The sequence below is a fragment of the Lethenteron reissneri genome, chromosome 63, assembly GCF_015708825.2.
Source record: "Lethenteron reissneri isolate LAM-NWPU_2019-01 chromosome 63, ASM1570882v1, whole genome shotgun sequence".
Classification (NCBI taxonomy): domain Eukaryota; kingdom Metazoa; phylum Chordata; class Hyperoartia; order Petromyzontiformes; family Petromyzontidae; genus Lethenteron; species Lethenteron reissneri.
Genome location: NC_083841.1, coordinates 9114427 through 9140780, shown reverse-complemented (window position 1 = coordinate 9140780; position 26354 = coordinate 9114427). Strand labels below are relative to the sequence as shown.

The window sequence follows — 26354 nt, the reverse complement described above, 5'->3', positions numbered from 1 at the left end:
GTAAAAGACACTGCTCAGCTCTTCATTTTTATCCGAGGCATTGACGACAGTTTTGCGATAACAGAGGAGTTTTTGACCATGGAGTCCCTGAAAGGAACAACACGGGGAGAGGACTTGTATCACCAGGTATCTGTTGTCATCGAAAGAATGACGCTACCTCGGAGTAAACTTGTCAATGTCACAACGGATGGATCGCCAAATTTAACTGGAAAAAATGTTGGGCTGCTGAAAAGAATCCAGGATAAAGTGAAAAAGGAAAACCCTGTCCAGGATCTTATTTTCCTTCACTCTATCATCCATCAGGAATCCCTGTGTAAGTCTGTATTGCAGCTTAATCATGTCGTGAATCCAGTCGTAAAACTTGTGAACTTTATACGAGCAAGGGGACTTCAGCACCGTCAGTTTATTACGTTCCTGGAGGAAACTGATGCGGATCATCAGGACTTCATGTACCACTCTCGTGTCTGCTGGTTAAGTTTGGGGAAAGAGTTACAACGAGTGTGGGAGCTGAAAGAGGACATCATCACATTTTTGGAGTTGATGGGGAAATCTGACGAATTCCCCGAGCTAAACGACAAGAACTGGCTTAGTGACTTTGCGTTTGCTGTGGACATTTTCACACATGAATGAGCTGAATGTGAAACTGCAGGGGAAAGATCAGTTCGTTCACGACATGTACAAACATGTGAAAACCTTCAAATCCAAGCTCACTTTGTTCTCCGGACAAATTGCGAACAAATCTTTCGCTCATTTCTTCACACTTGCCATGCAGGAAGAGGCACCGCGAAACGCAAAAAAACAGCAAATCACTTGAGGACCTGCACGAAGAATTCTGCCGTAGGTTCTCTGATTTAGAAAACATTGAACAGTCACTTCAGCTGGTGTCCTGTCTTCTGTCACAAGACCCTGAAACAGCACCACAGGAGTTGCAGTTGGAACTGATAGATCTTCAGTCTGACTCCGTCCTAAGGGAGAAGTTAAACTGAATGACTTTTATGCTTCACTTAACAGAGCCACGTTTCCAAACCTCCGGAGGACTGCACAGAAGATACTGACTTTGTTTGGCTCGACTTATGTGTGTGGGCAGACAATCAGTGTCATGAAAGCCAACAAAGCCCGTCACAGATCAAAGTTAACGGATCAGTACCTCAGATCTATCCTGAGAATTGCCACAACCAAAATAATTCCATACTTGGATGCACTGGCAAAAATGGGAGATCAACAACACTGTTCCCACTGAAACTGAAAGTGATTCTGTGTTCCTGCAACGAGGTTGGAGCCAAATCTCCGACACACAGCCTGCGTGGCTGCTCTAACCTGTTAATGTAGATAATAAAGAAGTTCAAGTGAGGTAATTGGTTTGGCGCAGGCCTCAGATGTTTTCATGATGTTTGATCAGTCACGTTACGATATGTTTTTGTATTGTTCATGTTCGTGCAATTTGTTAAATTGCCTTGCAAATAAATGCTTTGCTACCTGTTAAAGGCCAAATCCTTTAATGTAATGATTTTTACATGTCATTTATATTAGTCCACACAAACACTCCATCCATCTGTTCCTGGCCCGGCCCCTCTGTCAAATTTTAGAACCCATTGTGGCCCGCGAGTCAAAAAGTTTGCCCACCCCTGGGCTAGGTTGTGTGCAGTGAACCATTGTTGCACGGCGGTGGTACATTCCGAGAGCCTCTCGAATCCAGATGCATTGCTGGAATCGATGGCGGTGAATAGAATAGTGTCATCCGCGTATGAGTGATGCTTAATACCGAAGCTTGCGATGAGCCGGCCGATCGGGGAAATGTAGGCTGTGAAGAGCAGGGGACCTAGTACAGAGCCCTGGGGAACCCCACATAATGCTATTGTTTCAGGCGATGTGGACATGTCCACCCTGACTGAAGATTGCCGGTCAGAAAGGTACGAAACTATCCACTTGAGTGCTGAGCCGCATATACCGAAGTCGGATTTCAGGAGGGAAGTAAGGAGCGAGTGGTTGATGGTGTCGAAGGCTGACAAAATGTCCAGACTTACAAGTGCAACAGTTGAGCCGGAATCAATGATCGTTAAAATGTCATCAAGCACTCTAGTGAGTGCTGTTTCTGTGGAATAGTTTTGATGGTAACCTGACTGGAAGCAGCAGTATTTTGCAGAGGAGGTGATGTGTGGTTTTAGCTGGGCGAGGGCTAGTCGTTCAAGGAGTTCATCTTTTGGCAGTCTGTGGTCTAACACTGGTGAGACAAGGCCAATTATCTTCAAAGACAATGTGTGTATTACCACAGCATGTTTGTTTCTTCATGTTTTGCCACAAGTATGTGTGGCTAATGCAGCCTTGATGCTTTGAAAAAGGTATCTTTTTTTTTTACATCTTAACATTGGCAGTAAGGGTAAAACCTATTGTTATTTTTTTTATTTTGGATACTGGTTAAAAGGTTCCATAGATAAGTACCATTTAATAAATAAAGGTTTTTTGGGTTAGATCGTGGAAGTATAAATGTGTCGTTAACCCGCTACCACCCGACACAGCCAATTAGTAATGTGTGTCACGTAAACAAAACGTGCCAATCAATTCTGGCAAAATCGCCTGATGGTGCTGGATGTTATTACCAGCGAAATGTCGTACTTAAATTGTAAATGTGGATTTACTCTCTAACACACCAGTGGGCTGAAGTAGTAGCTAATTGATCTAACCCAAAAAAAACTCTTATGAATAATGTTGATTGCGAAAGCCTATGTGTCAAATAGATAAGTACCACATTGTGGGTAAGTGGACGTCGGTTATCGTATGGAGAAAGTCCCCGCCGACATAGGAATGTGGCATTTCCACCCAATTCTCATGGGTAAAATGTATCAATTAGATGGGGTGTTGCGCTTGAAACTCAGTCAATCGTCATCACATTGATTCTTCTACTCACCCGGTGAGCTGCCTGCAGCATTAATGATCGGCGTGTTAAACTGCTTGTACAATCAACAAATTAACTTAGAGGGTGTCACTCGTGATTGGGCCGGATCATTACGTGGCCTCCCTCAAAGTCCATTGTGAATCGGTACATTGCCTGCTGAGAAGCTGCTGTGTTAAATGAACGGGATTATTGCACGCCGCTTTGGCTTGGTTAATTTCATCATAGTAAAACCCTTGAATCCGTGTGAAATCATCGGAGTCTAATTCATCCGTGTTCAACTTGTGTTCGCGTGTGTGTTTCTGTGCTGTGTGGTGGTGGCAGTGTCAACTGAGGACCATATTAAGTTGGACTATTGCAAAGAACAGGTAAACTGAGATACACCCTTCTTAGAAATATCACAAATTAATTGTTTTCTGTGGTTGTCTCATGTACAGTAATGCCTCGATGTGTGTATAGTCAATACATGAAGTTTCTGGATAACAAACTTGATTTTAAAAAATATTTATTTTAAACAGAAAGCTAAAAATAATGTAAATAAATACCCTTAAATGTACTCTTTGGTTCTTTCGGTAAAGTCACGTAGATAGAAAAAATAATAATCACGACGTTTCGATCGCAACACAAGCAATCGTCATCGGGTGGGACAACCACAGCAAGGAAAAACTGCTGAAGTAGGCGAGAGATCTGCGGTGGCATGAGGTTATATAGGCCTCGGTATTAGGGGGGGGAGAGAGGAGGTGGGGGGAGAGAGGGGGCGGGGCAGAAAGTGGATCCTGCGTCAGCACTGGAGAGATCGGCTTGCTAGGGGGGGGAGAGAGAAGTTACCCGGGTGCTGCCACGGGGTCCACTTTCTGCCCCCCCCTTCTCTCTACCCCCCCTTCTCTCTCCCCCCCTGCAGCCGATCTCTCTAGTGCTGCCACGGTGGTCCACTTTCTGCCCCGCCCCCTCTCTCCCCCTACCTCCTCTCTCCCCCCCTACCGCCGAGGCCTATATAACCTCGTGCCACGGAAGATCTCTCGCCTACTTCAGCAGTTTTTTCTTGCTGTGGTTGTCCCACCTGATGACTATTGCTTGTGTTGCGATCGAACCGTCGTGATCTATTATTTTTTCTACCTACGTGACTTTACCGAAAGAACCAAAGAGTATGGATTCCTGCAGTCACGAAAACTTCAAACCCTTAAATGTATAATAAATCGATCTCCAGTACGATATATAAGAATAGCACTGATCGTTGCCCATGGTGCATTATGGTTGCACTTTTGGCTCCATTACAGTGCCAGATCAAACTCTTCCTTTGAAGAAGGGCTAGACTTATTAGTACCCTGGCTCTTTCTAAAGTGATGAACAATGCGCTCTCTCTTCATAGCAGAAGTATGGTTAAGAAATGAGGGGGGGATCATTCTTGAAATGTCCACTCACCTGAGACAGCACCACCAGGGTGATGTCACAAACTGGCACGAAGGCAGCAGCTACAAGAAGGTTGTTAAACACTTGGAGGAGAAAGGAGTGTGTTTCAGCAGCTGTAATTGCGACTGAGCAGTCTTCTTTAGGATCCACTCCACTCACCCCACACGGGGAAAGAGCTAGAAACGGTGCTCTAACAATAGTCAGCCTCACTCCTTCCCGACTAGATAACCACGTCCAGAGGGATCACCATTACTGCGGTTGAAACAAAAATAAAAGTCGGATACAATTTTGGACCTGGACAACCCTAAAAGTGAACGCCTAGAACGCCGCACCGTAATCGTTACCCAGGAATTCTGACGACACAACATTGATGTGGCTGTCCTTGGTGAGACTTGGTGAGCAGGGGAGGGCCAGCTCAAGGAACAAGGAGAAGGCTTCTCCCTCTTCTCAAAAGGCAGCCAGGAAGATCAATGGCGGCTGCACGGAGTTGGTTTTGCCATCAAGAACGAACTAATCAATCAGCTATAACGAGTTACCTATCGGAATCAGAGAGCACCTCGTGACTCTTCGTCTCGAACTGGTAGGGAGCCAATATGCCACTGTCATCAGCGCATATGCCACAACTCTTGACTTATGGTGAAACAAAGTATGCCAACCTTGATCAGGTCCTTTCTACCATTCCTGCGGGAGACAAACTTATTCTTCTCTGTGATTTTGATGCCAGAGTCGGGAGGGACTTAAGCTTCTGGAATGGAACCATCGGCAAGGAAGGAGTGGGAAAAGTCAATTCCAATGGCATTCTCCTCTTGACGACATGCACAGAACATGGATTTATCATCACCAACACCCTGTATTGCCAGAAATACAAATACAAAACATCATGGCAATATCCACGATCTAAGCATTGGCACTTTTTGCCACACCACGCAATCAGAAACGAACTTGGAATATACCTCTCCCTTGATGAAGTTATGAAAGCCATCAAGCAGATGAAGAACAATTACAACTGGAACTGATGGAATCCCTGCTGAAATAAAAAAAAAAGGGGAGAGGAGCTGACAACATGGTTCCAAGTGCTCATCTTGAAGATTTGGAAATAATAGGAAATCCTAAACGACCTCAGGGATGCCATGATTGTGAAAATCTTTAATACATTAGATAAATCCGATTGTGGAAATTACAGTGGCATCATCTTGCTGTCCACTGCAGGAAAGATCATTGCAAGAACTCTGCAGAACCATCTTTTGCCACTTGCTAATGAACTCTTCCCAGAATCCCAATGTGGGTTCAGGCCATCCAGAGGCAAACTGACATGATCTTCACTGCCGAAAAAATGTCAGTAACAACACAAACCACTCTACATGGCCTTCTTTGACCTATGGAAAAGCCTTAGATTCTGTTTACCGAGAAGCACTGTGGAGTAGCCTTCCAAGGTATGGATGTCAACCAAATGTGTCACAATTTTTCACCTACTGCATGGTGGTATGCAAGCAGTGATTTTTAGTAATGGATCCATCTCAGACCACTTTGAAGTTAAGACTGGAGTCAAACAAGGCTGTCATCGCCCTAACACTCTTCTCAGTATTCCTTGCCATGATGCTACAGATAACTATTGGCAAGCTTCGAGCAGGGGTGGAGCTAAACTACCGAATGGAAGGTAAGCTGTTCAACATCAACCGACTTCGATGTAAAACTAAGACCATCCCAACAGCAGTTGTAGAGTTCCATTATATTGTGCGATGCTGTAGTGTGTCCACTCAAGCGGATCTTCAGGCAATCGTCAAAACTTTTACTCAGGCGAATGAGAAAATGGGACTGACGCTTAATATTGCAACGACTAAGGTCCTCCATCAACCAGTTCTCAATGAGCAGTCCCCAGCTCTGACTATACATCCACGGTGAGACTGGAAAATATTGAGCATTTGCCATACCTCTGAAGCCTTCTTTCACAGAATGCTGATGTCGATAAATAAATCCAAAATCGCCTGAAATGTGCAAGTTCAGCTTTTGGTCGGCTGAGGAAAAGGGTGTTTGAGGAACGTGACATCAGGTCCAAAACTAAGATCATTATTTATCAAGCAAACATAATATCTACCTTATTTTACGGACCTTAGACATGGATAACATACAGTACCATCAACGCCGCCTGCGGAAGATCCTTAAAATCAGGTGGGAAGACCGACACACTAATATCAGCATCCTCTCGCAAACAAACACCTCGAGCATTGAGGCCATGATCATTCGACATCAGCTTCGCTGGGCCGGCCATGTCCGTATGCCCAACTCCATACTCCCGAAGCAAGTCTTCTACTCCCCAGCTTAGGGTGTGCCTTCAAGAGGAGGGCTGAGAAAGTGCTTCAAGGATGTCCTTAAGGCCAACATAAAAAAGTGCACCATTGACACCAACTCATGGGAGACTCTTGCCCAGGATCACCTCAGATGGAGACAGAGTCTGTTTCAAGGATCCAAATATTTTGAAACACAACGGCGGACTCAGAAAGAGGAAAAGCGTGAATGGCGGAATCAGCAACACTGCAGCCCGATTTACTAATCCAGCTCCACCCACTCTTTCTGGCCACATGTGCTCGAGCTGCAGCAGAATCTGTCAATCCCAGATCGGTCTCTTTAGCCATCTTCGTACCCACAGATAATCCAACTTTTCTAGGGAAGACAATCCTCGATTGTGAGGGATAGCCTATCATGATATGAATAAAATTATGCTTCTACACTATGTTTTTTTTATTTATGTCAATTTATATTTTTTAATACTGTGCAGTGTAAATTTAATATCAAGCTATGAAGTGTGTATAGTGTCAAATGGTAACTTATGAAGTCTGGGAACGAATCGTCATAATGCTAATGTAATAAGTGAATCAATCCACAAAGTTTAAATACACAAAATAAGCTCCAGGAACGCCTCTACTTCATATATCGAGGTATTATTGTATATATATTTTTTACAGAGCTGCTCAGTATGGACCCATCGGCCCAAAAGACCAAGCGGGCGAGTTGTAATAGATAAGTGTAACACCATAATAGAGATCTTGGAGTTAGATCGCGTAAATATAAATGTGCCGTCAAGCCTGCCACCACCCGACATGGCCAATTAGTAAGGTTTGTCACGTGAAGAAAACGTGACAATTTATTACGAGTTCAGCACACCGGTGAGCTGGAGAGTAAACCCACAATCCTTTGAAGGCTGGCACGGCACACGGAAGGGTGGGTTGCCAGCAACAAGCACGGCCACGTTTGTCTCCTGAGTGGTGATGTTTACACTTCGCGCCAGGTACTAATTTGAGGCAGAATCGACCTAGCGGAGTCCCAGGACCGGTTCAGATGGTCGTCACTGGTGTTGGCCATGAGCGGGAATCGAACTCGGGTTCGTAGCTGTCGCACATATCCACACTCACACATTGAGATGTTTGATGTCAGGGGTAACCGTCAGGACGATGCCCCTGTGTCTCTCCTTCTCCTAGGTGCAGGCACTGCTGGACTTGGAGCTGATCTGGAATCTGTGCGAGGTTCTTTTTGTCGAAGCAGCTCAAGGTGGGTGACCGTTTACCCCTCACGTCTCTATGGAAAAGTTATTAACACTGAGGTCCCTGATAATCCTAATGTTGAAGTCCCCACGTTGATTTGTGTAACCAGGCGAGAACTATAAAGGCCAGGATAGCTTTAATTTGCAAGTGTGACCTGGGTCACCACAATTCCAATAACATTGACAAAGCAAAGTTCAACAATTAAGCATTTCGAAATTGGAGCAAAAAAACAGCCAAACAGAAATCAGAGCAAGACAACCAAGTAGAAATCAGAGTAAACTTTACTGCGGAACAGAAGTAATTGAAACAGTTGCCAAACATAATCAAGATTAACAATGTAAATGTCGTTTAACAAAAGTTGGTGTGAACTAACTATTCTTGAAAACGATTCATCGCTAAAATGAAGTTCCAGATACATCACAGTAGTTGTGATTATTGTGCTCTGTTTGTGAACAGGCAGGAAAATGTGTCAGATGTGTTGGAAATGATGAAAAACATAAGAATAGGTTTTATCCTTTCTGGCAATAAATCAGGAGGTGTTAAGATGTTCAAACACCAAATAGGTAACTTTTGCAAGGCTCAAGTCTACAATAAGCACACATACTTGTGGCAAAACATGCAAATAAACATTCTGTGATAATATATGCATTGGTTTGTTGTGGCCTGACAAAAATGTCCCGTAGATATAACTGTTCGACCCAAGCTATAAGTGTTCTGGTACTTGTGTTGTCTTTGTACTGTTGTTTTCCTTTTGGCAATCTCTGGTCTAACACTGGTGGGATAAGGCCAGGAGGAAGGCTGTCTCTGGTGTAATCCCATCAGGTCCCTTCTGATAAGTAGGATGGGGATGGTTTAGTTTTATTTGTATGTGTTTTGGCGATTTGTTTATCTTTCTTGTTCTTTGTACTATTATCATGTTTTTGTATTTGTGGTGACTTGTAGCGTTACTACCGTGTGGGCCTACACGCACACACGCGTGATGTCACTACGCGGGGGAGTGTCACTACCACGCGGGTCCACACACACACACAAATGACATCATCACGTCTGGATGCGGGAATGACGTCACGGCCAGTTCGGGGTGCCTGGAGGCCGTGGGTCAGTACCGCGGGGGTTGTGTGAAGCCGTGGCACTCTGGATGAACCCGGCTGGACACGTGACCGAATCAAGATGGGGGCCGGGGGCACCTTGGGGGCCACATGGACAGGAGAAAAACCTCGAGAGTTCTCGAAGGTGGGGGTGGCCGGGGTGTGGCCCGGACACGCCGAGGCGCATATAAGCGGCTTTCGCACCGGGTTCGAGGCTGCTCGGGTCCGGGATGAAGACGCCTCGTGAAGAATAAGAGTCAAGCCTCAAGTCAGCGTGGCCAACCGGTAGCCCTCCTGGCTTGGCCACGCTATCCGTATCAGAGTGTCACTGTTAGCAAGTGACAGTGTGTGTTAGCGAGGATAGGTCGGTGGTCACCACCCTATGTTAGAGTTACCCGTTGTGTTAACAATAAATAGTGTTGCCTCCAAAGTTCAGTGTGTGCGCCTCTATCGAACCATTACATATTGTTGTGATAACATTTGACTCACCCCTTACAGGACATTTGTGAACAAAAAGAGCTTCATAGCTTTTCGAATTACTTCAGTGTAAATAAATGTTCTGATTCTGATAATTCCTTGTAAATCGCGTCTCAAAACGCCGCTTCGGGATTTGTAATGCTGTGTGCAGTTTTATGCATGGAGGTGCAGGAAACCACAGCCAAGTGGCGAGGACAACTGCTCTGGGCTTTACCTGCTAAAATAAAATAGTTTAGTTTCCTTTATTGCCCAAGCTATGTCCTACATTTGGATGTTTGGCCAACTCTATTAACAGATGTTTAAATATGTGGGAGGAAAACCAGAGTACCTGGAGAAACCCCAAGCAAGCGTACAGATGGATGAAAATGAACATTTGAGAACAAATGGGAATGATCCCACTTGCTGTACTGTCATCGTACCCTGGCGAACCGGGAGACAGCGGACTTTGATGTCTGCAGGAGGGTTAAGGCCTGGAATTTCACGAGCGTCTGTGGTGTGCTGCATTGTAGCTGGCCTCCTGGTGCCCCTGCTGCTGGACTGGGTGCATCTGCACGGAAGCCACGTGGAGACACAGGCGCAGCTCGTGCTGAGCAGCAGCAGCCCAGGACAGCACCCTCAGTACTGGGACACGGTGAGCACGCCCCTGGCAGCACGCTCAGTACTGGGACATGGTGAGCACTGCCTGGCAGTACGCTCAGTACTGGCACATGGTGAACACGCCTCTGGCAGCACACTCAGTACTAGGACATGGTGAGCACGCCCCTGGCAGCACGCTCAGTACTGGGACATGGTGAGCACTGCCTGGCAGTACGCTCAGTACTGGGACACGGTGAACACGCCCTTGGCAGCACACTCAGTACTGGGACATGGTGAACACGCCCTGGCAGCACGCTCAGTACTAGGACATGGTGAGCACGCCTCTGGCAGCACGCTCAGTACTGGCACACGGTGAACACGCCCCTGGCAGCACGCTCAGTACTCGGACATGGTGAGTACACTGCTGGCAGCACACTCAGTACTGGGACATGGTGAGTACACTCCTGGCAGCATGCTCACTACGAGGACACGGTGAGCACGCCCTTGGCAGCACGCTCACTACTAGGACACGGTGAACACGCCCTTGGCAGCACGCTCGGTACTGGCACATGGTGAAAACGCCCCTGGCAGCACGCTCAGGACTAGGACACGGTGAGTACACTCCTGGAAGCTCAACAACACTGGTAGGAGCCTGCTTGACTTATTTGCAGCCCATGGGCTTTTAATCACTAATACACTCTTCCGGCATCGGCGCATCCACGTGACATGGATGCGCAATGGGTCTTGGGAAGAATATCTGCTGAACTAGAGAGTCATGCGACAGCGGATGCTGTGTACCTTTATAGATACTCGTTAACAGCACTTGCCCCAATAGTCTGTTTAAGGCTACGTGGGGGACCCTTGTCTAACCCTGTTGTTGATGCCGGGTGCAGGTGCTGGGCTTTGTGCTTCAGGGCCGCATAGGAGAGGCGCGACAACTGCTATCCCACACAGCCTCCTCTGTGCCCCCCGGCTCTCGGAGTCTGATTAAGCACATGGACACGTTGCTCAAACGGATGCCCTTCTATACGGTGCGTACACACACACTCGTACACACTGTGTGCATGATTTTATCTCCCTTGCCTGGTATACAAGAGGTCGTGGGTTCGATCCTGACCTTGATGCCCGCTATATATTTGGAGTTTGCGTGTCTCTCTCTCCCTCTGGTCATGTGGATTTTTCTCTGGGTCCTCCGGTTTTTCCCTCCACATTAATATAATCAACGTGCGTTTAAGAATATTTGACTGTTAAAAATGACCACATGATGATAAGCCACTTCGTTGAGCTATCATTTGTGGCCAGGTTGCCTCTGATAAAGAGCGATATAGCTCAGTGGGCCTTATCCTGGTAAAATAAATAAAAAATGTTTAGTTTACAAGACAAAGACAAAGGAGCCCCCTTATAGCCTCAACACCGGTGTGCTGAACTCGTAATGAATTGGCATGTTTTGTTTACGTGACAAACCTTACTTATTGGCGGTGTTGGGTGGTGGTGGGTTTAACGACACCTTGATATTTACGCGATCTAACCCAAAAATTTTCTCTTATAGAATGTATTAGCGGCGGTGTTGGTGGCGGTGGGTAGGAATGTGTGGTGGGGGTGCGTGGGAATGTGTGGTGGTGCGTGACCAGGCCTCGCAGTCCCTGGCCGAGTTCGACTTGAGGTGGAGACACTGGCAGGAGGAATGCCAGAGTGTGCTTCGGGAGGGAGCCTTTGCTTCTCACCAGCACCTCGAGCTCCTGTGCAAGGTGAGAGGGGAAATTCTCTCCGCTGGTTTTCACCCGAGGTCACCGTCTCAATGCGTCACCCCTGGGTGTGATGGCGATACAGCAGCTGGATTAATTTCCATTGGAACAGGAATTGAGCGATGCCCGCCTCGCCGCTGTGGCGAAATGTTAACTACCTCGGCTGGTATACAGGAGGTCGTCGGTACGATCCCGACCCTGATGCATGTATATTCTGGAGTTTGCGTGTTTTCCCCGTGGTCGTGTGGATTTTTCGCCAGGTCATGTTTTTTTCCTCCACATTTATAAACATACGTTTCGAGTATTTGGCTGCTATAAGTTTCCACATGATAAGCAACTCTTTGCGCTATCATTTGTGACCAGGCTGTTTCTGAAAAAGAGCTATATACCAGGTAAAAAAAAATAAAGTTTAGTTTAAAATTGTTTAATAATTAGGTGATTGAATGGGATTTGTCCAGACATCCCAATATAGGACCGCACAGATTGGGAAATTGGTGGCATTGGTGCTGGCTTCCTTCACCACTTTACTGTTGCATCCTGCGCCTCTGACATCTAAGGAAACTGCACATATACTAGTTTCTAACTAACTTGAAGAAAATCTTACTACCAATCGCACCTTTCAAGTAAATGAGCAGACAATAAAATTGGCTTTCCTCCCACGCCTGTCGCACAATACCTCGCTGATCTCGTCAAGGAGCATAAACGATCATCACGCAAACTCCATTCGTCCTCGCAACAGTGGCTTTTGGCTTGCCATCGAACAAAGACGGTCACCGCATTGCCCTCTTTCAGATGCGCTTCAGTGGCCGTCTGGATCGCTCTTCTTTCTGTTATTCGAAAGCCGCTAGAGCTATGCACTTTTAAATCATCAATATTGAAAATTTCTTTTTTATAACTTATTTTTGTGCTTAGTTTGTTGTCCTTCCCCCTCACCTCCGATTAGACGTTTGGCTATGTACGGTGTGAAAGAAGTTAAACATACGTACATACACATAAAAACTATGCAGTAGCAGCTCACACGTCCTTTGGACGTGACCGTCAGTCCGTCCTTCCAGACGTGACGTCCTGCCAAGCCAGCTGGCCAGCAAAACTAAGTTTGAATATACTGGGAATGATAAGTTTCGAACACGACTTCAACTGATGTGATGTTAACTGATCAGCTATGTCCCTTAAGAATTTAGTAAGATACAGGAGATACATTCCAGCACTCCAATTGTCCATATGTAAAGTCTTAATAACTCACAAATTTTATAATTCAATGAGGAACAATAATACTAAATCATAGAGCAAAGTAAGTACAACATATATACAAATTATATATTATATAAAACAATAAAATATCATATGTCATATGTACTTATAGTTTTAATAGATACATAAATATTTGTATGGGGTATATTTGCTCATGTTTACATGGGGGGCGATGTGGCTCGAGAGCGAGTCAAGATGGAGAGAGGCGAGCGGTGGAGTTATACGTGCGGTAATATGGGCGAATGACAACAACAAATAATGCAGCTTTGTACCTCTGCACCGCTTAAAGTAGTCCCTCCGCCACACAAGAGCAAGCGCGCTCAGCACACAAACGCAACTTAGTAGCGAGTGACTTACAAGTGGTAGTAGACGATTTAGTTGATGATGTTAAACTGATGACTTAAACTGATAGTGATGTCCCCTCAGTTTAACACATAGTAGTAGGAGGCTTTCCCTACCAACATGATCCATAAGAGGTTTTCTTTGGGTTAGATCACTGAAATATAAATGTGTTGCTAAAACCTCCACCACCCAACACAGCCAATAAGTAAGGTTTGCCATGTAAACAATAAATGCGAATTAGTTACTATTACAGCACTAACTTGTATGTTAAGAGAGTCAACCCACATTTACAATTCAAATGCCGTGACGTTTCACCGGTAATTACAACAACTAGCATCAGGCGAGAGCCAGAATTTTGAAGAAATCCTCCTCCGGTTTTGGCCAATCAGGTGTGAAGACCAGAGGTGGGGGGTCATTCATGTATTCATATAAATTACAATGGAGTAATAGGGTCACAAGTGTGACGACATCACATTTATCCCCCTCTATTTAAGACCGAAAAAGGAGGATTTTTCCACAGTTCTGGCTGTTGCCTGACGAGGTGCCGGCGGAACGATTCCCTCGTGCGGTTGTGCAGATCCTGGCCGGGGAGGAGGAGGCGCTGATGGAGAGCAGGGGCCTCGTGCGGTGGTACGGCTACATGGTGGCTCGCCTGCTCTACAGCCACCCCACGGCCAAGCCCTCCGAGCTGCAGCACTACGTACAGGTGCGCTTGCTGCAGCACCTCCGTTCATCCTACAAAGACAAAGATTCCCCCCCCGCTCCCCCCCCGTGTATCCTTAACAGACTGTAGGGGCCAATAGCTGTTAGCGGTGGTGGGTGGCCAGCACCAAGCCCGGCCGCTTTTCTCTCCCCAGTGGCAATGTTTACTACACACTGCACCGGTTACTCATTTGAGGTTGAGTCGACCTAGGGGAGGCCCAGGACCGGTTTATATAATCGCTATCACCGGTGGCCATGAGTGGGAATTGAACTCAGGTCACCGGGTTCGTAGCACGGCACATTAACCGCTACAGTACCCCTCGCAAATACAGACACACATAGACACAGATACAAAGACGTACAGAGATGCACAAAGTCACAGACACACACAGATACATACACACACGTAGACATAAACACACAGACACAGAAACACAAACTGAGATATACACACAGATTTAAGGCAAAAGTGAGTGCGTATATTGTAGTGCACATTATAGATGTAGTGGCTATTGTAGTGTGTAGTATAGTTATACAGAAGTGCGCACACACACATTGACCATCCCACGCAGCGCTCCGAGCCTTTCGCCCAATGGCGGTCCAACTCAGAGATGATTTCACGACAATGATGATTATATGACTATTATTGCCTTTGGTTTTTAACCAGGAGAGTCTCTCTGAGTGATGACTCTTTGTTTTGGAGGGAGTCCTGCCAATTGTTCACAGTTGGAGGCGATCTTTGCTATGTAGCTGGGTATTCCATCATTATTCGCAAGGGGATACTGTTGTATATGTTGGTTATCAAAATTTGTTATGTTGTATGCGTGCGTGGGTGAAATTATTATGTTGTATATGTGGGTTATGAACATTCAGTGAAAATAATAATAATTAAATGAAATTTGGCCAAATGTGTAATTATCCGGAAATATGTTAATTTATGTAATTATGCACATTTTAATTATGCCAATTCGAGAGGTAATCGTATTAATTATGCGAGTGGGTGTAATTATGATAATGCAAGTCGTTATGATAACCAGACCCCGCCTCGGTGACGAGGGTGGGTTATCGATCGGAATAAGGCAATTAATCGTATGCAGTTATGCAGGTGTGGTGTAAGTATGCAAGATTAACTTAGATTAACTCGGCATCGTTGTCTAGGTTCGTCTCATTCTCGCTTTAACATTCCCAGAGTGTGTGTTCGTGGTTATATTTTAGGTCCCCGGTTCACCCCGTTATCGCTTTAACATTTACTGAGTATGTATTAGTGTGTTTATTAAGGTCACCAAGTTCAGATCTCAACGCAGAAGCAGATCTTATGCATAGATTTCAGGAAAGAATCACACAACCACTTCTGTATTGATCAATTTATTACTAATTCAACCTTAACTATGATATAGTATGCGAACTCTCAATCCCGGAACGTCAACACGGCATCAATACAGTATCATCAACGATTGTCTGATTTCACTTTGACAACGGCACATGGATCCCGCATAACGCGATGGTTGTTAGTGAGAGAGAGTCGTTAAAATATGCAAATACTATGCTAAGAAAACCTTAACGTTAATGAATGATTATACTCAATATTGTTCACGCAGTACCGCACTCCTTATTGATCATACGCAACCCTTATCACGTTGTTAGCACCTTGGGTCACGGGACAGTTGAATATTCTGTAGAGGATGCGAGTACGTGCGGCGATTATGACTGAAAGATACTTGAAAGATTATACGGCGATAAAAAAACACAATCAAAAACAGTTATTATTCTTAAAGGCACCAATCTCAACAGATACATCGGCAGGTTATCTGACAACAGAACGGCTCGGAGTAAGGGCCTGCGACGGTGCTCCTTTTCCGAAGATCGTTATCTTATACCAAGTTTACTAATTGGGGACCAGATCACCTGATAAGGATCCGGTGGGCCACCACTCCCCACGTGAGCGTGGCTCGGCGGAAGGAGGTGCCAAGAATCAGTTCGTATTGATGGATCTGTTGGGAATTTATGCGATTAAGAGTACAGCCCACTAAATATTAAAGATAAAAATTACGAATACTTTTATAAACGACGGATGGCCATCACTCGGTCTCGTTGTGATGCCTTCCCAGCCACGGATGGCTTATGGGTTCGAGTGTGTTTGAGTGGTAAGAGTTGTCTTGAATAGTCAGTGTTCGGAGTCGATTCTTTATGTCAAACAGACGCCTGGTGGTCGTGTGGTGAGGGGCGGTGCGCGTCATACGTATCAGTCGCTCCCCTGTCACCGTGGTGAACTGGTTCGGATGCCCGTTGATACGCTGTCGCAGTTCGGAACCCGGTCGGTAGGTGGCGCCCACAACTCGCTCGCAGCGTGCAGTGTTGTCGTCGACTAGGGTGTGCACGGAGCCTCGTCGCAAAACCGCGACCCTCACCACTCCGGCGGCAGCAGAGACCTCCGACTCGGCAGAGGTTGACCCACGCAGGCCGAGTTGAGCTGTCAAGCGGGTCTTGCCCGCCTGCAGAGGAGATGGGGAGCCGCTTGAGTCGAGCCCCGAGAGCCGGCTTTGGTAAGCCGATCGAACTCGGCTGAGTCCCAGACGAGCTGAAGATGAGTCGAGCCGACCCGCTGGTCGCAGCTCGCTCCTGAGCCGACCCTCCCGGTCGAGCTCGCTCCTGAGCCGACCCGCTGGTCGCACTCGCTCCTGAGTCGACTCGCTGGTCGCACTCGCTCCTGAGCCGACCCTCCCGGTCGAGCTCGCTCCTGAGCCGACCCGCTGGTCGCACTCGCTCCTGAGTCGACCCGCTGGTCGCACTCCTGAGTCGACCCGCTGGTCGCACTCGCTCCTGAGCCGACCCTCCCGGTCGAGCTCGCTCCTGAGCCGACCCGCTGGTCGCACTAGTTTCCAATGCTCAGGATCCTTTCCTTTATGCCGAAAAATCCCCCTGGATCCCGCCCACAAGGCGGGGCTTCTTTCGATTTTTGCTGTGTCAGGATCTGTCCGTAGGCAGGTGTGTCCATGTGTGTGTCCGTACGTCCGTATGTCCTTGTGTGCATCACCCACTGTATATTCCGTTGTCACACTCCCTCCATAAAACCCACGAGCAAACAATCAGATGTTACAAATTGCCTCGAGGTCGTCTCTCTGTTTGGGTGCAATATTATCTCTTGTCTGGCCTTCTTCATGAACCCAAAACACAGACGTTACAAATCGTCTCATAGGCGTCTTTGTTCGTGTTGCACCACCTGGAGGGAGGGGCAACACTCTCTCCGACCCGGCGCACAAAGAAATGGTTAAGAAGTTTTAAGTTAACATTTGTCCCTTACTATTTCACAGTTATGATTCTGTATGTAACCTAAGGTCTGTCGTTTCCCATCGTGGTGCTTGACTCAAGTGGAGGTGTTTCCCCGAGCGTATACACACTCCTATCCCGCGCTGCGGAGATACAAAGACGGCCGGGATCTCCCTTTCTCTCCGACCCTGGGTTTAACATCGTTTTTTATTATGTATTTATATTCGACCTGGTGGTGATTCATCCCGTTATCCTGGCTTTTCATAAGTTTTACTTTTGTCTTTTCATGCATATGCTTCGGGTCGAGTTGTATAGAAAGTATTAAAGTATGGAAATAACATTTCATATTGACTTAATGATGGTGATGGTTCAGTAGGCGTAACTTGTGACCTGGTTTAATTGGAGTGGGTGTGAATATCAAACTTTAGCCTACCCTGTTGTTAAATTCCGACTTTAACGTTACTTTAATAGCAATACAGAATAATTGAGCTTTTTGTCTTAACTAGGCGAACGCGAACTTCTGGTGACCCCCGCAGCCTTGTTGTTCAGCTGGGTCTGCATCCTTGAGAGATATACAACCCTCTTATTCTCGTCTCACCGTGGCCATCACCTTCTGCTCTGGGAGTGTTATTCTTAATTTCAGGTCCAGGGCCCCCTCACGTTCAGACGTGCAGGGTTGTTTAAATCAGCTCCCTCCCCTGTGCACACAGCCTTGAGCTGACCCACTTAATTTAATTCCCTGGCCTTTTTGGGTTTATCTTTGCTCCCTCAGCTGCAGGAGGACAAGGCGTACTTCTACCTCCCCCCTGTGTGCACGTGTTCCAACTAGCTCGGAATCCCTAACACACAATCAGTGATGATTCCTGGCTTTCTGTGGTTGTGATTTAGACAAAGGCGCCTCTGTTTTCTTCCATTGCCTTTGAGTCGACACTGCCCTATTATTTGCCCATGTGCTGAGGTCATAGAATTCGTTTTGACTTCAGTAATATTAACATTCAGTATTGGATTAGCAAATGGGCAATGGTTCATTGATGTAGCTCGCAGCCTGGTCTCCAATTTGAGCGAGCGCGAGGATCGATAATTTAGCCTACTCTGTTGTTGAATTTCGAATTTTGACGTTACTTTAAAACCATGCAGGATGGTTGGGCTTTTTGCCTTAACTATGTCTGGCTGACACTCCCACTGTCTCTGCCGCCTGCACGGGTGACATGTGCCCGTTCATCAGGCCTTATCTTTCCTTGAAGCAAGGTTGCAATTCTGCCATCCTAGCCCTCCTCCAGTTCATTACTTAACAACACCTGGTGTTTTGCAGTTTGCTGCGCTTTGGTGTGTTTCATTCATTAAAAAAACAAGTAAAAAGATAATATATAAAAATATCATCAAATATTATTAATCTCAATTTTGGAAGAAGGGTTAGTATACAACATTCCGCCCTTTTAAAAATGACCAGTGGTCAAATGGCCACGGGTTATTTTTAAAAAATAATGTATACCCTTCTTCCATCATGAACCATCGATTGTCCTCAAGTTTTGCTGCTATTCCTTACAACGCGCGCGTACGTGTCACAACTTAACATGGTTATATGTGACAAGAGAGAGGAAAAAAGAAAAAGAGACAAAATTCTAAAGGAAGGTAAAACGATAAGGGAGGGAAAAATTATTCTATTGACTACGTGTTATAGGAGATATCGTTAAAAAGATAGTTTCTACGGTTATTCTTGGGTGGCATCATCAGGCCTTGGCTCTATCCCTGTTCCTGGGCTTGAATGGTAGGTGGCTTGTGTCTGCGATTAGTCTTTTAAGTTCGGCATTCATTTTGGCCACATGGTATGTTAAGGTTAGAATAGCCAGGACTAGTATGATCATCCCTGTTGCCCCTGTGATTCCCATCCCCATCTGTTGATTTCGCTGATATCCAGCCTCTTCGGTCGCCCAAGTAAGATCTGTTATGTTAATCTCTGATTCGCTGAGGGATAATTTCACCATATGGAATTCTTTACTGTTCAACAAATTGGACAGAGTGCTGCTTATCTCAAACTTGTGGCCTCGGAATGTGTCTACTATTTCTACCTCCGCTTGGTGTAGGCTTTTGTCTAGGTTATATAATACCTTGTCCCCTATGCGTACGAATGTTCCTCTTGGTATTGTGACCAGTGCGACGTGGCTTGGAATCGGAACTTCCATGGTTATGGAGTGTTGATCGGTGGAAACAATTGCCGTGTCTAGAGGGGTGCTAATCAACCACTGGGCATTAGCTATCATGGCCACTGTTCCGGTTCTTTCTTTGGGTTTACTTAGCTTAAACTTGCAAGTTTCCTTGGAGCTTAGGTTTGACAGACCACACATTATTTCTGCTGTATTGGTCAGAAATGGTTCCCCTGGGCAGAGCCAATGAACCTCTTTCATTATTTGACACAGGTTTAGGTCAGGCACCAGGTACTTAAGGGGGCCTTCTTCCTGGTAGGCCACCACTAAGGGAGTTTCCATCTTGGAGTAAATGTCGTTATTCCATGTACCCACGTTCAATACTGTCCGCAATCGAAATACATTTCCGGGTTTGACCAGGGGTAAATTTAGCAAAAATGCCAGCTGTCTAGTTTGGGGGTCCACATGTATGGGTGTGGCTGTACCCATGTTGAAGGCAATTTGTACTTGAGTTGGACTGATTGTTTCCGGGGATGCTGCTTGTAGCACATCTTTTATCAGTGTAGGAGTTACCAGATATGACGGAATTTGTCCTTGTATAAGATCACTGATGCTGCCGCTGATGCTACGCAACAAGTCTTGGATCACCCACTGAATTGGCTCTCGAATACTCTCTTCTTCGTATAGACCTCGGATTGCAGAACTCAATTCTTGGAATGTTAAGTTAATCATGATAGAATGTAGGTTTACGAGAACCACGGTGTCTCGGAGGGTGGATCCCATTTCGACCAGATTCTTTTGTTGGTGTTGTATTTGCTGATAGATCTGATGCATATCGAGCTGTAAATTCTCGATACCTTGCGTGAGGTGTCCAATCTTTACGGCGTTGGATATGGATACTCCTAGTGTGATTAAGGAGCTAAAACCGGATAGTATTCCAAAGACCCCTCCCAGGCCGATAGACCTCTTGGAACGTGTTAGGTTGACAGTGGTGGGGGGAAGTATCATGGTTCTTTGTAATTGCTTCAGGATCGTTCCGATATTCTGTTCACTATATCTTAGGAAGTCATAATACCATATTCGGGTTGCTTTGGTGGCTTGGGGTGGTAACTTCCCGAAGTGCTTCTTTACCACCAAGGCAGGTTCCAAGGAGACATAGACTTGTTGGGTTACTATTTTCGTTTCGGTTACTAGGAAGCTGGAGGAGTCTCTCAGCATCACCCCGGATTCTGGTCCTGGCTTGATCAGCTCTTGGCTCCCTTCTAGCTTGGCAAGGTACGTTAGCAGGAGCGTGAGCAGGAGGGCTGCCATTCCCTGGAAAACATGTTACATATTATTGTAGTGTGATAAGCCCATTAGTTTAGTTCCCCCCCCCCTTTTCCACCTTTATTCCTCATCTTGCTCCACCAGCACAGGGTACGGTTTGATTTGGTTGATGTGCACCCACTTGTATTGCTGCTCTCTTCCTGTCTTTGTGATTTTTAGCTGATATACGACTGGGGACATTTTGTCAACAACCTTGTGTGGTCCTGTCCAGGAAGGCAGGAATTTCCTGCACTTCTGTTTTCTTTTCTCGTAATTGAGGTACCACACCTGGTCTCCTAGCTGGTATTCTGCGTGGCTGGCTTTTTGGTCATAGTATGCTTTGCTCCCCTGAGCCTCTACTTGCAACTGGTCCCTGACCATAGCGAATGTGCTCTGTAGGTGACTATTGAGTCCCGTCAGGTATTCAGTTGGCGTCATTGCCGTCGGGGTCTCGTCCTCCGCTGGGACATATAACAGGTGTACTGGGAGGGTCATTAGCCTCCCTGTCATGATCTCGAAGGGTGTCCTGCCTGTAGCTCGGTTGGGTGTGGCTCGCATGGCCATCAAGACTAGGGGTAGTTTCGTATCCCAGTCGCGGCCCGTGGTAGACACATATTTCTTTAGGAGGCTCACGATGGTCCTGTTGGCTCTTTCCACCTGTCCTGAGGATTGTGGATGGTATGCGACATGTAATTGTCTTTTTACTCCCAACATCTTCCACACTTCTGTGATGACCTCGGCTGTGAAGTGGCTTCCTTTGTCTGAATCGATCGTTGACGGTAGGCCCCATCTACTGAATATTTGGTTGATCAGTAGGATAGCGGTCGTTTCCGCGGTGTTGTTGGGTGCTGGTAAACACTCTGTCCATTTAGAGAATGCACAGGTCACAGTTAGCATGTACTTGTTCCCTTTGGTTGATCGGTTGACAGGTCCTATCCAGTCGATTTGTAGGTTGGACCAAGGATAATCTGTTCCCCTCCTCTGTAGGGGTGCCCTATGCTGTGAGGTCGTTGGCTGGTACTTACAACACACGAGACAGTTGGACACATGTTTGTATGTCTTCCCCCATTTTTGGCCAGTAGGCCACCTGTCGCAGCATCTGTCCCGTATTCACCTCGCATCGGTGGCCGCTGCACGGTTCATTGTGGGCGTGTTGTAACATTATTTCTCGATATTGAGAGGGGACTACCCATCTAGGTCGACCGTCTTTTTCGTTTGTGTATACCAGTAGCCCTTTTCGCATTGAGAACCTTTTGATTTGGCTATGCATGATCTCGAGCTCTTTGTTGTCATTCAAGTTGTCAGTAGTGATTGGTTTTCCTGCTGGATCTTGGATATGATCGGCGAGTGTCTTTAGTGTTTCGTCCTCTTGTTGCATTCTGATCAGGTCTTCGGAAGGCTGGGCACTGTTCAATTGGGCTCTGGTTCCAGCTTCTGCCGGGTTCTTCCCACTTCTTGTGACCAGTCTTATCACGGCGATGTCTTGGTTCGTCGACTCTTGTTGTCCGTTTCTGTCGGTTTGGTCTTCTAGCTTCCACGGGGTGCCTTCCAGGCTTCCCACTTTTGCTATGGGATCTGCTTGGTCGTTCCCAGTTTTCTCTTGACCAGGTATCTTGGAGTGCCCTTTGACTTTCTTCCAAAATATCTTCATATCCTTGTTCTGAACCATCTTATCTATGGCCTCGAATAGTTCTCGATGGCGAATTGGTTTATTCCTATGGTTCTTCATCTCGTTTTTTTTCCATATGGGTAGGTGGTGCAGGAAGCTGTGCTGTACGTAGTTGGAATCAGTGCACACCACCATGGTCCGTATTTGGTTATCGGATGCCATTTGGACAGCGATGTGTACCCCGACCAACTCTGCATACTGGTTTGACTTTGGTCCCAGCTGAAATCCCTCTTGAATCCCTGTGAGTGGGCCAGTTTCCCAAATGACTCCTGACCCAGCGTGAAGCTTGTTCTCCTTCATCTTGGAGCATCCATCGATGTATACCACTGGTAGGTCGGCACATGTCTCCTTCCTGAAGGGCAGGTACCTGTTGTCCTCCGGAGGTATCTTTTCGTCCTCTGCTTCTATGCTGTCAAAGGTACAATCATGTAAATCGGCAAGACCTTGGGCCATTGGACTTTTCTTGTTTTTTGCGTATTTCACTGTGATTGGTAGGCCTTGGAGTGTCAGTGCCCAGCTGGCTATTCGGCTGCTGGTTACGCGGCCCTCTCGAATCTTCTTACTGTTGAGGTATGCCAAGGATTCATGATTCGTTTCCAGGATGATCTTCTCTCCGTTCAACAAGTTCCGAAAATGTTGTATGGCCCAGATGTTTCCAAATATCGCCTTCTCACACTCGGAGAACTTCATCTCCACTCCCCGGAGGGCTTTGCTGGCATAGGCAATAACTCGTTTCTCTGCTTCCTGTCTCTGGTACAGTACCGAGCTGATACTATGATCTGAGTATGCGATCTCCAGGTAGTATTCTTTCCCTTTCTCTGGGTATGCTAGGCAGGATGCCTCTGTGATCTGTCGTTTTAATTCTTTTTCTGCGGCTTCCTGTTCCTGTCCCCACTCCCATGGTTCGTCTTTTTGCAGTAGTTTGACTAAGGGTCGAACGATTCCTGCGTAGTCGTCCACGAACTGTCGAAGGTAGTTGCAAATCCCTAAGAAGCTCCGAAGGGTCGTGACTGTGGTGGGCGATTTGAGTGCGAGGAGGGCTTCAAGTCTTTTGGTTTGGGGTAACATTCCCTCAGTGCCGACCTGGAGCCCGAGGTAGTCCACCCTTTTGCGTGCCCACTGTCCTTTTTGTATTGAAATCTTTGCGCCTGCTTCCTTTAACTGCTCGAGGGTATGCTGGAGGCTCTCGAGGTGTTCTTCCCATGAGGAGTCCTTGACCAGTATATCGTCGACATAGACGATGGTACCTCGCTCTTTTGCGTCGTCCATTGCCTTGTGTAGGAATATGTTAAAGTCCGCAGGTGAATTTGAGTATCCAAATGGACATCGGTTCCAAGTATACTGTATTCCATTGAATGTAAATGCCAACTTGTATTGATCCGCTTCTTTCACGGGCATGGTCCAGAAGCCATTTGATAGATCCATGGTGGTGAGAATTTTTGCGCCTTTTATTTGGTTGAGATTCTGGTCGATTTCTGCCATTGGCCATCGAGATAGGGGAACCGTTTTGTTGAGTTGCCTATAGTCGATGGTGAGTCGCCACTTGCCTGTGGGTTTCAATACAGGCCAAATCGGTGAGTTGTAGGTTGAGTTGCATTCTCGAATTATATTCTTCTTGAGTAGGTTCTCCAAGGTTTCTTGGATTGATTCGTAGGCAGCCAGTGGAATCTTGTATTGTTTCACATATACCGCTGGCGCTCCTTCCAGTGTGGGAATAAATACCACGTGTAGGCCGGTTTTGCCGCAATCATAGGGGTCTTCTGAGAACAGGAAGTGGTATTTGTGGAGCAGTTGACGAAGCTCATTTCGTTGAGTGTCGTTCTCGAGGGCGTCTGCTGCTTCAATTTGTTGTTCGATTTGTTCTTCTATTATGGAGACTCCTTGTCCTGGGTCTGGGTCCAAGGCCTTCGTGGTTTCGGGCGGCTCGGTTGAAAGTTCCTTTTGCGTTACTATCGGTTGAGTTGCCTTGGCTTCATCCGAGGGTAATACGCTCTTGCCCTTGTGTTCTCCTTCATCAGTTTGCAGTTCGTCGGTTTGGCCTCCAGGGGGCGGTATATACTCCATGAGGGGACGGTCATTTGGTGATACTGACTCTAAGTCGGCTTCCTTTCGGTCTTCTCTCAGTCTGTTAGTCATTAGCTGAGTGATTCGAATTCCTGCTGGGAGCTCGTCTTCGTTCCTGATTGTCGTTGATAGGTCGTCGAGCTCTTGTGTTATCACTTGGATTCCCGTGGAGTCTCTCATAACGTCTTCATCTTCTGAGTCCCTTTGTTGCTCCGGCATTGACTGTGCCCAAATTTGTCGGGATTCAAGGTTCATAATGGGTTTCAGGCGATTCAGTAGTTCTATCCCAATGATCAGCTCTTTTCCGGGGTTCCGTACGACATATAGGGGATGGTTCATGTTGATTTTGTTGAACGTCAACTTCGTCATAACTTTGCCCAATGGTCGCATGTGGGTCCCTTCACATCCTGAGTAGGTAAGTTTACTTGGCATCATTTGTAGTGTTTCATTCTTCCTCTGGAGGGCAGTCTGGAGTTCGTCAAATAATTCTCTGGATATCATGGATATTTCTGCTCCAGTATCACAAAGGCCCTGGCTGGTCAGGGTGTCTTGCAGTATTACTTCCACGTGGACTCGTCCGACTGGTCCTACGGGAATCAATTCCCCCAGATGGTACCCTTTTCCCTCTGGTACCACTTCGGTGATTGCTTCGAGGCTTCTTGTCTTCCCTACGTTCACTTGGGCTACCTTTGCGCTGGGTGTGTCCTCCTCCTGTGTGGGTATAGTTGGTATTCTTCCCTTCGCTATTTGCATGGGAGTCTTCATACTCCCTAGGAGCTCTTTTTCCATCCTAATGTGGTGAGCATATCGATTCCTGTTAGCTAACGGTGGTCTATGCTCTATTGCTAGTGGAGGCGGCAGTGGGGGACGATATGGTAACTGGTTTGGTGGGCGTCGGCCTCCGCGGGGTAGGTATGGCCCGTCACTCGCTCTTCCTCCTCCATAATTCCAGCCTCCGCCCTCTTCTGCATTCCATGGTGGTGGCGGCTGTGGGTGCCAGGTTCCTCTGGCCTCGTTCCTCCCCCCACGTGGAACGTTATTCAGCGTGTTGTGGACGGGTGTTGATTCTATTGGGTTAGGCGCCCTCTCCTGGGGGAATTCATGTCCACCCCGTGTGGCGCTAATATTATTCCTTGGAGATTCGCTTCCCTCCAGATCGAGGCATTCTTTATCTCTGGTGACGATGTGGGTTTTGGCTATGCCAGTGGTTTTCCGTCCGTTCACCCAGGCCGTGTGGGCCTTGCTTTCAATCTGGCGTAGGGAGGCAGTCTCGGGGTCCAACATCATTCCTACTATTCTCACTATTTCAGGTCTCAATGATTGGAAGAACATCACTTTTAAGACTGTCTTATCTCCCTGGGCATTGTCCACGTCCCCTGCGTAATATGCTTTCTTAAGGCGTAGGAGATAATCTCGTGGGTCTTCGTCTACACGCTGGGTCATCAACTTTGCCGCGTTCAATCCTTCGGATAGTGTGGAGTATTCCCCAAATCTCTTAACTACTGCTCGGCTCAATTGTTTAAAGTCACTCTTCACCCTATTTGGCAGGGAGGCTACCCATGGTCTGGCGGGTTCATGTAGGCTCCTTGATAATAAACATGCCTTTTCTGCTGATTTACCCAGACCCCGGATCTTAGCCTCCTGTTCTACTGTAGCTATGTGAGTGTGTATATCCCTGTTCTTGTTATGTGGATCGAAATAGGGAATTCTCACGAGTGCTTTGTCCATTAGTTTTAGTGTCTTACTGTTAAAAGTGTGTTGTTCGTCATCAGTGGTGTCGGTTCCTGAGGAGTGCTCCCTTGAGCTACCCTTGTCTCCACTATCACTGTTGTCATGTGTCCTGTGTCTGTGTCGTGATCTCCCTCTGTCCGAGGATTCGTATCTG

The 26354-nt window shown here is 46.7% G+C and overlaps 1 protein-coding gene and 1 non-coding gene across 5 annotated transcripts in view; both read left to right on the top strand.

Moving 5' to 3' along the window:
• The window catches only part of NUP85 (nucleoporin 85), a 92692-nt gene that overhangs the window by 22238 nt on the left and 44100 nt on the right, over window positions 1-26354 (top strand). For all 4 annotated transcript variants that reach the window (XM_061577209.1, XM_061577211.1, XM_061577212.1 and 1 more), the window contains 6 exons: window positions 3215-3258; window positions 7777-7846; window positions 9914-10035; window positions 10874-11011; window positions 11612-11728; window positions 13896-14024. In XM_061577209.1, the coding sequence (XP_061433193.1) occupies window positions 3215-3258; window positions 7777-7846; window positions 9914-10035; window positions 10874-11011; window positions 11612-11728; window positions 13896-14024 (620 nt within the window). The remainder of the gene's footprint in view (window positions 1-3214; window positions 3259-7776; window positions 7847-9913; window positions 10036-10873; window positions 11012-11611; window positions 11729-13895; window positions 14025-26354) is intronic.
• Window positions 4113-4243, top strand: LOC133358872 (small nucleolar RNA SNORA35). Its single transcript, XR_009757137.1, has one exon. It is a non-coding gene; the product is annotated as a small nucleolar RNA SNORA35 (small nucleolar RNA).